The sequence below is a fragment of the Triticum urartu genome, chromosome 7A (genome assembly GCF_056163025.1).
Source record: "Triticum urartu cultivar PI428250 chromosome 7A, HENAU_Tu73, whole genome shotgun sequence".
Taxonomy (NCBI): Eukaryota; Viridiplantae; Streptophyta; class Magnoliopsida; order Poales; family Poaceae; genus Triticum; species Triticum urartu.
The window spans coordinates 632974507-632987413 of NC_141879.1; the positions used below are offsets into that span (position 1 = coordinate 632974507).

At 49.7% G+C, this 12907-nt stretch overlaps 1 protein-coding gene across 1 annotated transcript in view; it reads left to right on the plus strand.

Annotated features, from left to right (window-relative positions):
- Window positions 1-2474: 2474 nt before the first annotated feature.
- Window positions 2475-12907, plus strand: part of LOC147960845 (uncharacterized) — a 48955-nt gene continuing 38522 nt past the window's right edge. Inside the window, exons 1-2 of the mRNA XM_087533564.1 lie at window positions 2475-2997; window positions 3891-4111. Coding sequence (XP_087389690.1) covers window positions 2475-2997; window positions 3891-4111 — 744 coding nt within the window. The remainder of the gene's footprint in view (window positions 2998-3890; window positions 4112-12907) is intronic.

The window sequence follows — 12907 nt, forward strand, 5'->3', positions numbered from 1 at the left end:
GGCGGCGGGCGGCGGCGGACAAGCAGGAGAGGAGTATGTGGAGCGCGACGATGCTGCAGGCCCGGACGACGCGGGGGCCGTTGCTCCAGCTAAAAAACTGGCATCTCCCTCCATGGTGGATGCCACGCCATCGATCGAGGCCATCGACCCTGATCTCATCTCACCCGCCACGCCACGGGCCGGAAAGAAAATCCTAAGAGCATCTCCGGCCGTTGGCCCCAGAGGCGTTTAAAATCAACACCGGGGATGAGCCGACGCAAAAAATAAATCTGGGAGCGAGTTGGTTCCCAGCCGCCGGCCTTAAAGCCGTCCCAGGCGCGTTTAAAAATAAAATTTGTGTAGCAAATTTTGACACAGTTCGGCGAAGTTCGGCTAAACACGATAAATTTCGGCAAACTTGGGCATATATTAGACATGTTCGCCGGTTTTCATTACATAACAAAATAGATAACTAAACAAAAAGAGAAACTGGCTGAACGCCGAGTAGTCGCCGTCGTCGCCGTCATCGTCGCCGCCGTCGTCGGACTTCTCCTCCTTGACGCGGCCGTCCCTGGTGGACCCCTGACCGGCGCCGCCAACGCGGGCTGATGGCGGCGGCGCGTCGTCGTCGTCGATGTCACAGATGACGACGACCCCGCCTTCGTCGCGGCCGCGTCGGCGCTCCACGAAGCGGCGCAGGGCGGCGCACTGGCGCTCCTTCGCCTTCTCCAGGCGCTCCTTCTCCATCGCTATGGAGTCCTTGCGCGCCCATTCCAGGGCCGCGTCGTCGTCGTCGAGCTCCGTCTTCACCGGCGCGGCCGGCTCCTTCTTCACCGGTGCGAGCCCCGACTCCGTTTTTGGCTTGACGAAGCGCGGAGGAGGAGCCGATGAGGAGGCGCGCCGGCCGCCCTCGTTGATGACGATGCCGGCGCTGCGAGTGCGCCGGCCGAGCGGCGTCTCCGCCGCGGGCTCGGCCTTGACGCCGAGCAGGGCCGGAGCACTGGAGGAGTGCGAGGAAGATCGCGAGGAGGAAGAAGAGGAGGAGGACCCGAACCTCCTTGGCGCCCATGGCCCAGCGCGTCGGTGGTGCGCCGGGGCGGCCACCCTCACCAGGTACGCCAACGACGTGTCGTTGCCGCCCTCGAGGTGCGTCAGCACGCCCTCAAGTGTGCGGCCGGGGACGCCCCATCACAGGTGGCGCCCCTCGCTGTTCTTCGGGCCGCCGACCACCGGCGCGTCGTTGGTGGACGCCAACCGCTGCTGCTGGCGGCGCTCGAAGTACGCCGCCCAAGCCGCGTGGTTGTCGGCGGCGTACTGGAGGAGGGAGAGCTGGGCGTCAGTGAGGGAGGCGTGTACGACCTCGACCTCCTCGGCGAAGTAGTTGGGCTTGGCAACGGCGTCGGGCAACAGGGGAACGAGCACTCCCCCGTCGCTGAGTCTCCACCCCGTCGGCCCGGCGCGCATGTCCGGCGGCGCCGGGATGTTCGCCTGGAATAAGAGCCAGGACTCCTGTTCGCGTAGCGAACGGCGGCCGAAGCCGTTGGCCGCTGTCTCGTCTCCGGGGAAACGCTCTGCCATGAGGACGGGCTCGGGAGAGGTAGAGAGGGAGAGGGAGGGGCTGGGCGGCGGCGCTCGGGAGAGGCAGAGGGAGGGGTTGGGCGGCGGCGAGGGGCGGGGGCTGGTGTGGGCACAGACGAGTGAGGCCACCGGCTATATAGCCGCGCCGCGCCCGTGTGAACGTGTGCGAGGGAGGGAAGGCATCGGCGCACCGTCCCGTGACGCGCCGCCCGTGAGGAATCAATGGCAAGGCTGACCGGCGGCAACCTTGCCATTGATTCCCCGCGGGAACCGAGGCCGTTGGGGGAAGACGAAGCGCCGTGTCGCTGACGCGGCTGGCCCGCGGCTTTTTCGCGCCAAAATAGCTCGCCCCGGCGCCCCCCCAGCGTGCCGGGTTTGATCTGGGTCCGCCGGCGCTGTTTTCGGCCCAGGCTGACGAAAATCAGATTCCTGAGACGCGAGTAGGCCGTTATTTCGGCGTCGGCGTGAAAAAATCGCTTGGGAAGGCCTTCTTGAAGGTGCGGCTGAAGATGGTTTAAGAGACCGGTGCTCGTAACAAAATGAAATAGGTAAAGATATATTGATCACTTACTCTCGTTACGGTTTGCAACATTATATTCCCTTTTCCTACGTATGATTCTCTCCCCATTCTCACCGCGTCTTTGCCGCCGCCGCCGCGAGCTGAGATGTCAATCCTCGGCCCGATTTTTGGTCTCCTCCGACGGCCTGGCGTCGCCATCAGTGGCGGAGACAGCACCCGGCGAGCCGGGGCTGCTGCCCGGGCTCCCATGGTGCATGTGCATGAAGCTCTAGTAGTAAACAAATGGTTTACGTACAGTTTGTTTGGGCAAAATCTAATTAACTTGGCATCACGTATATCTTGCCCAGGCTCTAAGTTTGAGCTGGCTCCGCCACTGGTCGCCATCTCTTATGACCGAATGCGCCTCCTCTCCTCTACCTCGCGATCTCTCCTCTCTTTCATGGCCTCTGCTCCGCCTTGCCGGGCGCCACCAGCGCTTGCACGACGAGATTTCCCTCTCATGGTGGCTCCCGATCCAGCTGCTCGTCGTGTCTTTGCTGATAGATTTCCTCCTGGATATCGGAGCATGGCCAGCACCAGTGGATTCAAAGCTGACGAGTCTGGTAAGCCAGGCAAGGGATTGCTCATCTCTTCTGCCAACGATCACTCTGCCATCAGCATGGAGAACGCAGCGACGAGTGGCACAACCTTGGAGGTTATAGATGTTGTAGCCGGCAAACATGATGCATTTGCAAAACCTGTGGACGTCTATGGTAGTGAGGAAATTGGAAAGAGCACAACCAAGGATACAAAGAGGGCTGGCAAAAAAGGTCGTGTGATTCCCATGGAAATACTTCCAGAAAGCAGACACCGTGATGGTTCTTTGTTCAGGGGCGCTCATTTGTGGAAAGTGGAGTATCATGTTGCGGACCGTAATGAGAGTAAGTGATCAATCCCTCTTTACACATTTTATTTTAATTTTTAATGAGTACCTTTTTCCAGCTATGGGGTCAACTGATATATGGGCTGCTGAAATCTCGTGGCTATTTTTCTTTACTTTGTTTACTTTGACAAGTTAAATTCCGATGCATTAGCACCCAGGGGTTGCATTTGTTAGGTTTTGCAAACAAATTAGAGGAAATTGTCCAGATACCTGCCTGAACTAGTTTGGTTCATCTCTGCGAGTAGAATGGTTTCAGTTCACTCCATAATGATTTTTTATCCTTTATGTTGGCGTCATGCCCTATGCTATGGAAATGTGTTCATAAAACTTTCATTTCTTAGCGGGTATTTTTGTATTATGAGTGTTAAAATAGGTCTAGTTGCTCACATATGCAAGTCACGGAAAATTATGTTTTATTTATTATATACGGTAATGATGTTATCTACTATCAGAATAAAAATAACTTACAAGAGGACTTCTAGAAAGCAAAAGAAAAGAATATTTTCATCAAGGGTTGTAATGACTTGTTTTGCGTAATTTTTGGGTAAACTTGGCGAGTACACTGTTTAGGGGGTTATATGAAATTACCCGCTTTTACTTTGCGTTTCCTAGAACAAAAATCTTTGGTAGTAAAATTCCTAGTAGAGAGAACATCAATAATTTCCACTTAGATGAAAAGGAAAACTTCCAATAGGGCCATGGAATCCTGGGTGGCATGTTTACTTTTTGTATGGCAAGTATTTGTTTCCTGTATTGATTTCCATTGGAATATAACTTGTTTTTTTATGAAGCTCGGTTGGCAGATCCCACAGATTGCGTCATCCATAATGGAAAATGCACGCTGCATCCTGTATTGATTTCCATTGGAATATAACTTGTTTTTTTATGAAGCTCGGTTGGCAGATCCCACAGATTGCGTCATCCATAATGGAAAATGCACGCTGCATGAACCTAATCGCGTGTTACAATTTTTCTCATTAAAGCTGGCTGAACTTACTGTGGGTGTTGGCTCAGTAGAGTTGTATGGATACATAGCAGTGCGGGACAGTCTGGATCCATTGCTTAATTATGTTGTCAATATAAGCAGGGACGATCCCATCATCGTGAAGCAGGTGAAAATCCTTACTTACCTGCAATTATTTCAAGGAATAAGTCTGCTTAACCGCCTCAAGTATAAAATACCAGGCATTTGGCCGCATGAAGTATTCCATACGGTATAAATCACCCACTAGGGAAGTTCTCACATTAAGTGGATGTTGCAACGTGGGCAAAACCACCCCAGGGAATGCTTTATACGGTATGGAAATTCTTCTTTACACATTGTAAGGCCAAACCCAACGCATACATAGAACAACAAGCACTTAATTTCTGTTGCATCGTTAAAGATGTGTCTATGCGATGTCAAGAAGTAGCAGAATGGTAGTTTTGATTGTATAAGCCACTATTATACCAAGTTTATACTGTGAAATGATGATTTACTACGAGAAGCTTCTAAATTATGGAACTGAGTATCATGTATTCCAAACAAAATCAAACAGAATAGTTTGGGCTCTTTGTTTGCTGTAGTACATGGTTCCACATCGAAGAATGACCCGACTCCCCTGTACACCCCCCCCCCCCGTCGCCTTCCCGAGCGGAGCGACCGGGGTGGCCCTCCCTTGCCATCTAGACCTCCACCCCTCCTCCCCTCCTGCCGCTGGCGGCTCCGTTGTGAGGCCGACGGTGGCGCCCCCACCCCCCTCTTCTTCCCTTCGCGGATCCTCGGATCGGGCGGGTGTCGTGGGTTTGTCACGGCAGATGTCCTTGTGAAAGGACTTAGTCGTGGAGCCATCGCAACGGGTTAGCTTAAATGGGTTAAACCGGACAAGGGGACACGGGTAGTTTATACTAGTTCGGCCCCTTCGATGAAGGTAAAAGCCTACGTCTAGTTGTGTTTGGTATTGCTAGGGTTTCGAAGGCCAGGGAGCGAATCCGCTTGTCTGGCTCTCGAGTTGTTGTCTATTGTCCTGAACCGCTGTCGGGTCGTCCCCTTATATACATGGGTGGCGCCCGTCGGTTTACAGAGTCCCGAGACCGACTCATAAACGTGTCCAATTCGGTCTCCACTCTTTCTATCTTACAATACAAGTTTCATACAAATGCCGGTTCACGGCTACGGGCCTTAAACCGGTTCTGGGCCCTGGACCTTTCCTCTTCTGTCTACATGGGCTTCAAGCATAATCAACTACGGATGAAGTTAACCCGGCCTTTCCTGGCCGATTTACGCCCAGTAGTAATATCCCCAACATTAGGCCCCAGATTGATTTGAACAGGTTCATGTCAATCCTTAGTAAAAACTTCGTGTTCAACATCTTCTCATAATTTAGTAAACCGCCGTGATGTCATCTGTTTAAAAACTGTGTATGGCACATCTTCATTAATGGGTCTCCGACAATCGAGGCGACAGCTCCGCCTCACTTCCAAATTTCTGGCCCCTCGATTTTCGCACCTAACACTTATCCCTTGCCTTTATAAATAGGACCGAGGGGTCATTTTCACCTTTTCCCCCTCGCGCCTCTTCGCGTCTTCTTCCTTGCGCTGCTCAGCCTCTGGAGCTCCGCCGCCACCGTCGACCGTCGCCTCTGCTCCGACCCTGGCCACTGCATCACCCTGAACGCACCAGAATACTGCGGCGCCTTTCCGCTTCCTCATCAGCTCCGGTAAGTTCTCTGCTTTTTTCCGCCACAGATCTGTTCTAGGGTTTTGACGTTCTTTGTAGTTCTTCTGAAGTTCATCAGTGCTTCAGTGTTGTTCTTCCCTGTTCTGCCTTTAGTCTGTAGATGGACACTTCGTGCTTGATGTATCCCTTGCCGTGACTAATCTTCTGTTACCACCACAAATCCTTATGCGCAAAAAACTGATCTAGTCCTTCATAACTGTTTTGGGTCCTACTCTTTTTAGGTCAGGATATTTTTTCCTTTCTGTCTTCGGTAGATCCAAAATTCCCATGTGATCCTGTGAAACTTGTTTTTCCTTACTTAGCCCCTTTCGCCTTAGATCTGCATCCTCTGTAGGCGGTTTACCTTTGCAAAAACAATCTATCTCATACCATTAGTCCCCTAGTAAACCGGCAGGCCTTCTTTGATTGTAATAATCCGGTTTAACAACACATGCACGCCCTTGATATGATCTTGCCATTCGCTATTGTATTCTTCTCCGGTTTACGCAATTTCACATACCTGTATAACTTTATTCCACTGCATCTTGTATACCACCGTGAATAATTGGCAAACCGGCATTTCTTTTCCAGCTTTTTGTTTGACAATGGCCAAACAGTTTGCCGCTTGCAATTGGGCTCGTTCCCGGGTCACCGAGGAACAGTTGAACGGGATGGTCAAGATTGGTACCTTACCTAAGAAAACTGAAATTCGATGGCGAGTTCCGGGAACAGAAAATCCTCCAACCCCAAGGCAGGGCGAGGTTGTGGTCTTCGTCGACCACATAGGCTGTGGTTTCAAACCGCCAGGGTCAAAGTTCTACCGAGATGTGCTTGCCAGTTTCCAACTTCATCCTCAGGATATCGGACCCAACTCGGTGTCCAATCTATGCAACTTCCAGGTCTTTTGTGAAGTGTACCTACAAGAAGAGCCCACTGCTGAGCTGTTTCGGGACTTTTTTTCATCTAAACCGGCGTATAGAGTTTGTAAATGGCCCCAATACTGAGCTTGGTGGTGTCTCAATTCAAAAGCGGAAGGAAGTTGAATTCCCTCATGCCAAACTGCACAGTCACCCGAAGGAATGGAACCAGACTTGGTTTTACTGCAGAGATACTTCTCCTGAAGATGAAAATCCCCTTCCAGGCTATCATGATCACCGGCTTTCCAACACCTATCCTATGCCGCAACGCTTAAGTTTTGCAGAATGGGCCAAGTATGCCCCTCAACTCGCCAAGCTCCGGGCTTTTATGGCCAACGGTTTAACAGGCGTTGATTTCATGCGCTGTTGGATATCTTGGAGCGTCTTGCCGCTAAGCCGGCGCCCCGGTTTAATGTGTGAGTACACCGGTGATGTTGAAGACCCTCAATGCCATTGCAACATTCAAGTGACCGATGAAGAGGTCACTGAAAGTGTAAAGAAGATTTTGAATGAGTCGGAATCAGTCTGTAGTCAAACCGGCTTGAGCCCCTTCTATACTAAGAACAAGCCGCCTGCTGTAAGCACTATACTTCCTTTTCATCTTTGATATCTTTAATTTGTTCAACTTGTAATCCTTCTTCTCTGTATGTATGTATAGGGTGACGATCCCTTCTGGAAACGGAAATCCGTAGATAAAGCAGTGAAGCCAACCGGGGATAAAGCGGTCAAACCATTTCGTCCCAAAACCAAAGCCGTCAAGCGGACCTCAAAGCGGAAAACAGCTGACCGGATCAACATGGAACTTGATGACGATGCTGATGATCCAGAAGTTGAGGTAGAACTTGACTCACTTGGCTCCCTTTTCATGCACCTCATTAAGAATGATCTGTATCAGGAGGACATAGAAGGCTGTAACGCCCTCGATGCGGCTATATCTCCCACGTGTCGAAGCACGACTTAGAGGCATAACCGCATTGAAAACAATGTCGCAAGTGAGGTAATCTTCACAACAACCCATGCAATACATTAAGGGGAAAAGATACATAGTTAGCTTACACTCGCCACTTCACACAAATACATGAATAAAGCATTACATCAACCAGATACAATCAAGGTCCGACTACGGAACCCAAAATAAAAGAAGACTACCCCAAAAGCTACACAGATCCCCGATCGACCCCAACTGGGCTCCACTACTGATCAACTAGAATGAAACAACACAAAGGACAAGATCTTCATCGAGCTCCTCCTTGAGCTTGGTTGCGTCATCTGCACGGTTCAACGACACCTGCAAACCTGGTTTTTGAAGTATCTGTGAGTCACGGGGACTCAGCAATCTCGCACCCTCGCGATCAATACTATTTAAGCTTATAGGTAAGGAAAAGGCATGAGGTGGAGCTGCAGCAAGCGACTAGCATATATGGTGGCTAACATACGCAAATGAGAGCGAGAAGAGAAGGCAAAAGCACGGTCGAACAACTATGATCAAGAAGTGATCCTAGAACAACCTACGTCAAGCATAACTCCAACACCGTGTTCACTTCCTGGACTCCGCCGAGAAGAGACCATCACGGTTACACACGCGGTTGATGTATTTTAATTAAGATAAACTTCAGGTTTTCTACAACCGGACATTAACAAATTCCCATCTGCCCATAACCGCGGGCATGGCTTTCGAAAGTTCAAAACCCTGCACGGGTGTCCCAACTTAGCCCATCACAAGCTCTCATGATCAACGAAGGATATTCCTTCTCCCAAGACAATACGATCAGACTCGGCATCCCGGTTACAAGACATCCTCGACAATGGTAAAACAAGTCCAGCAAGGCCGCCCGATGCGCCAACATCCCGATAGGAGCTGCACATATCTCGTTCTCAGGGCACACCGGATAAGCAATCCGTACAACTAAAACCAGCCCTCGAGTTTCCCCGAGGTGGCGCTGCAAGGGGCTCTAGTTTGGACCAACACTTAGACAAGCACTGGCCCGGGGGGGTTAAAATAAGATGACCCTCGGGATGTGCGACTCCCAAGGGAAAAAGGCTAGGTGGAAAATGGTAAAACCAAGGTTGGGCCTTGCTGGAGGAGTTTTATTCAAAGAGAACTGCCAAGGGGTTCCCATTATAACCCAACCGTGTAAGGAACGCAAAATCCGGGAACATAACACCGATATGACGGAAACTAGGGCGGCAAGAGTGGAACAAAACACCAGGCATAAGGCCGAGCCTTCCACCCTTTACCAAGTATATAGATGCTTTAATTAAATAAGAGATATTGTGATATCCCAACAAAATATCCATGTTCCAACAAGGAACAAACTCCAATCTTCACCTGCAACTAGCAACGCTATAAGAGGGGCTGAGCAAAGCGGTAACATAGCCAAACAACGGTTTGCTAGGACAAGGTGGGTTAGAGGTTTGGCTCAACAATATGGGAGGCATGATAAGAAAGTGGTAGGTATCGCAGCATAGGCATAGCAACAGAGCGAGCAACTAGCAAGCAAAGATAGAAGTGATTTCGAGGGTATGGTCATCTTGCCTGAAATCCCGCAAGGAAGAAGAACGAGTCCATGAAGAAGACAAATGGACGTAGTCGAACGGTTCCTCACAAACGCGACGTTGTCAAAACCAACCCGAAGAAGCAACACCGGAAAGAAGCACACAACATAGGTAAACAAACAACACATGAACATGGCATGATATGCGGGATGCGGTATGCGGTGCATATGCATGATTTGGAAAAGAATGATTGATCCTGGCCTCAACTTGGAAAACCAAGAGTGCCACTGGAAAGAGGAGGTGATTTTGGTCGAAATCGATATAAAGATCACCGGAATCGGATGCATGGTTTGGAAATGGCAAGCAAAAACAAATATGGCACCGGTGTACGATAAACAACAAGTAACCATCTAAATGCATCAAGATAAATATGCTACATCACTCAAACATGGCAAAAAAATACATGGCAGGGATCCACTCATGAAGCTTGACAAAAGATGAACAGTGAGCTACGGCTAATTCACTCAATAATAGGTTCAAACAAGCATGGCAAAAGTGCAAAAAATAACCGGTTTCAGACTTAGTGAAATTAACAACATGTCAGGAATTATCATCAGGAAGCAATGTTTAGAGCATGATAACTACATGCTACAGGAACATATCATGGCAAGGCAATGCATGGCATGAAGCTACTCAAAGCATATAACAAAAGTCCCTTAGTGACCATGAGCCAAAAGGGATCAGAAAATACAATTACAAGCATGTAAACATAGCAAAAATATAAACAGATTCAGACTTGGCGAAAAACTGGAGCATGCAAAATAGATTAATAAGTAGGCATGTTTACGAGCTCGATGCACTCACTACGAGGCATTGCATGACAAACTAAGCATACACCCATCGAGAAGACATGGCATAGTGACGGTGTCCTGGACTAGGGGGTACTCAACACGTCATCTCCCGATCTGATAGATTGGGCCGAGGACCCCCATGGCCGTATACTCATGGGCCAGTTCGGATAGCTGCCGCATACAAGGAAGATTCCACAAGACTTGGCGATCAAGACAAGGACTTCTCCCCACCGGCGTATTCGGCTAGGACTCTTGTTATCTTAGGCCTCCGGTGCATTATATAAACCGAGGCCAGGCTAGTCGATAGATATACAATATACAACATACACATAGACAATCATACCATAGGTTAGCTTCTAGGGTTTAGCCTCCTTGATCTCGTGGTAGATCTACTCTTGTACTACCCATATCATCAATATTAATCAAGCAGGACGTAGGGTTTTACCTCCATCAAGAGGGCCTGAACCTGGGTAAAACATCGTGTCCCCTGCCTCCTGTTACCATCGATCCTAGACGCACAGTTCGGGACCCCCTACCCGAGATCCGCCGGTTTTGACACCGACATTGGTGCTTTCATTGAGAGTTCCGCTGTGTGATCGACAAAAGGATTGATGGCTCGCCTGCAGATCAACTGCGACTTCGGCATCTTCGTCACCAGCTCGACTGGTCACCTTGGTTCGACCAAGAATTGCGCCCCGTGTTCGGATCACCATGTCCGGACGAGGGCCTTCATCAAACATCAACTCCGATCTCTATCAAGATCACGGAGGAATCATCTATGGAGCTCGGGGGCTCAACGTCAACATTGCCCTCAAGCGACCATGCTGTTTTTCTGGACAGCGAACTCGTATCTGCCATCACCACCTCCTCGAGTATTGCTTTGACGATCGCTTTGGTGGAATTGTGCGGAATTGAGTCTAAAACAACCCTGGAAAATTTCGTCGAGTTCCGATGGAGGAATCTCTGGCAATCCACGATATACCGGAGCCCTGTCAAATCTGGACGGGAATTTGGATGAGTTTAGGGCGTGGTGTCCAGCTTCTAGCTCAGACGTCCTTTGGAAGATCCAACCGTTGATCAGCTGAGGAATTCCTATATCTACCACCTCTCAAAATTTAGGCTCGATCCGACCGTCCAAACTCCGGGAACCTTCCGATTAGTGCATCACTTTTCGGATCTGTTTTCTGCGCGAAAATGAATCCGACCCGAGTTCATCTTTTTTATGAACAGGATTTCGGACATCCCTTTTGAAGGAAGTTTTGTATGGGGTATTGTGTTTTGTTCCCAAACACATCCCACTAACTGTAAGATCTTTTGAACATGATCTTCAACATCATGCTGGTGTCAAACCAGTCCGGCAATATTACTCCACGGCTGTCGACCTGCGCTAAACACGGCGTCACTTTGTTGAGCCGATCTCAACTTCTTCGGATCATCATCTTGGCAAGCCGAACAAGAGCCCGGCATCACGAAGGATAAATCATCACCAACATCACCGCCCCACGGATTACACGGAGCGGGCATACCGGCATCGCCGCACGGTCGTTTCATCAAGCCGGCATCGACCACGTCACGACCTGCATCGACAGGGCCGCACTATTGCTTCTTCAAGCTGGTGTCCATCACGCCGACCTACTTCGACTCATCGGCTGACATCGAGGCTTCGACATCTCGGCTGGACCGAGGGCTTTGCCATCTCTTCATCAACCTACTCCGGACACTTCGGCGTCACTAGCCGACCAGCTCCGTCACGTTAGCTGGGCCGAGGGCTTTGCCTCGGCGAGTCAACCTTTACCAGCATTGCCATGCCGTCGTTTTATCGCCCATCAGGCAACGGGTGTGCGGAGCGGGTCCCAATTTTAGGAATCACCTTCCTTCGAATTGCTACAACAAATAAACCAGGTGCTATTAATCCCAGTATTTTTTGCTTGTTTGGGTTCATTTTTCCCAAAGAATTATTACTCTGGTTTGTCCGTCATATGTACACAGGTCTATCAAATGGTGGCCACATTAATGACAGTCGCATGGTGGTTCGGTCAGTTTCCGTACATAGTCCAGCGAACGCCGCACTCGGAGCTCGGACTGACCTGCGAATTCAGGCTTTGCCACGCCTTTACCGCATCACGCCGATGCCCTGCATCGACATTGACTTCGGCGCCAGGCCATATTTCTTTTATTACTCACTTTGCATAAATTATTTATTATGCAACGATTTTTTTTTAATTATCATTATTACTATTATCTCCGGTTTGCACTATTTTTTGTGCACAGGAAAATGATCCGGGGACTTCGGCGTCACTCTGCCGGTCTGCATTGATCGTGCTATGTCACCACTTCGGCGTGTCAAGCTCTCCGCTCCGCCACCTCGGGACCGGCTTGAGGGATGGAACCTTGCCCCGCATCAAGCTCGGACCGCATCATTAATACCGAACACATTAACCAGCTAAGTCGCTTTCATGCTCAAAGCTTTAATTTCTAACTTGCGTTCGGTTCGACCAAGCATTATACCTTTTTGGAAAAAAGTTGCTTCTAAAAAATTTCCTTGTCCAAACTTTGTTTGTGACGCATAAATTCAAATACCCCGTTTACTTGGGGGCTTCCTTTATGAAGCTTTTCCTGTTGCATATGATTATACTTGTACGGCTTCGTTCCTTGTTCGTGTATTACGCCACAATATGCACCACATTGACTTAAGCGATTTGCAAGCTGGGTTGCCTCGCTCCTGTGTTTACCCCTACGTTCCCGATTGTTCGGCTAGGGAGTAAAGGGAGCACCTCTGTGATTGTCATGATCGGGTCACCCGAGCCGGACCTCAGACTGGGTGAAGCCGAAAGCTAGCGCTCTTATAGTTATTCAATGATGGTCGACACACAACGGAACTCATGAGTACAAAAAATCTATTGCACAAGTCTCATAATAACAATGAGCACCGAAGAAAGGTATCGG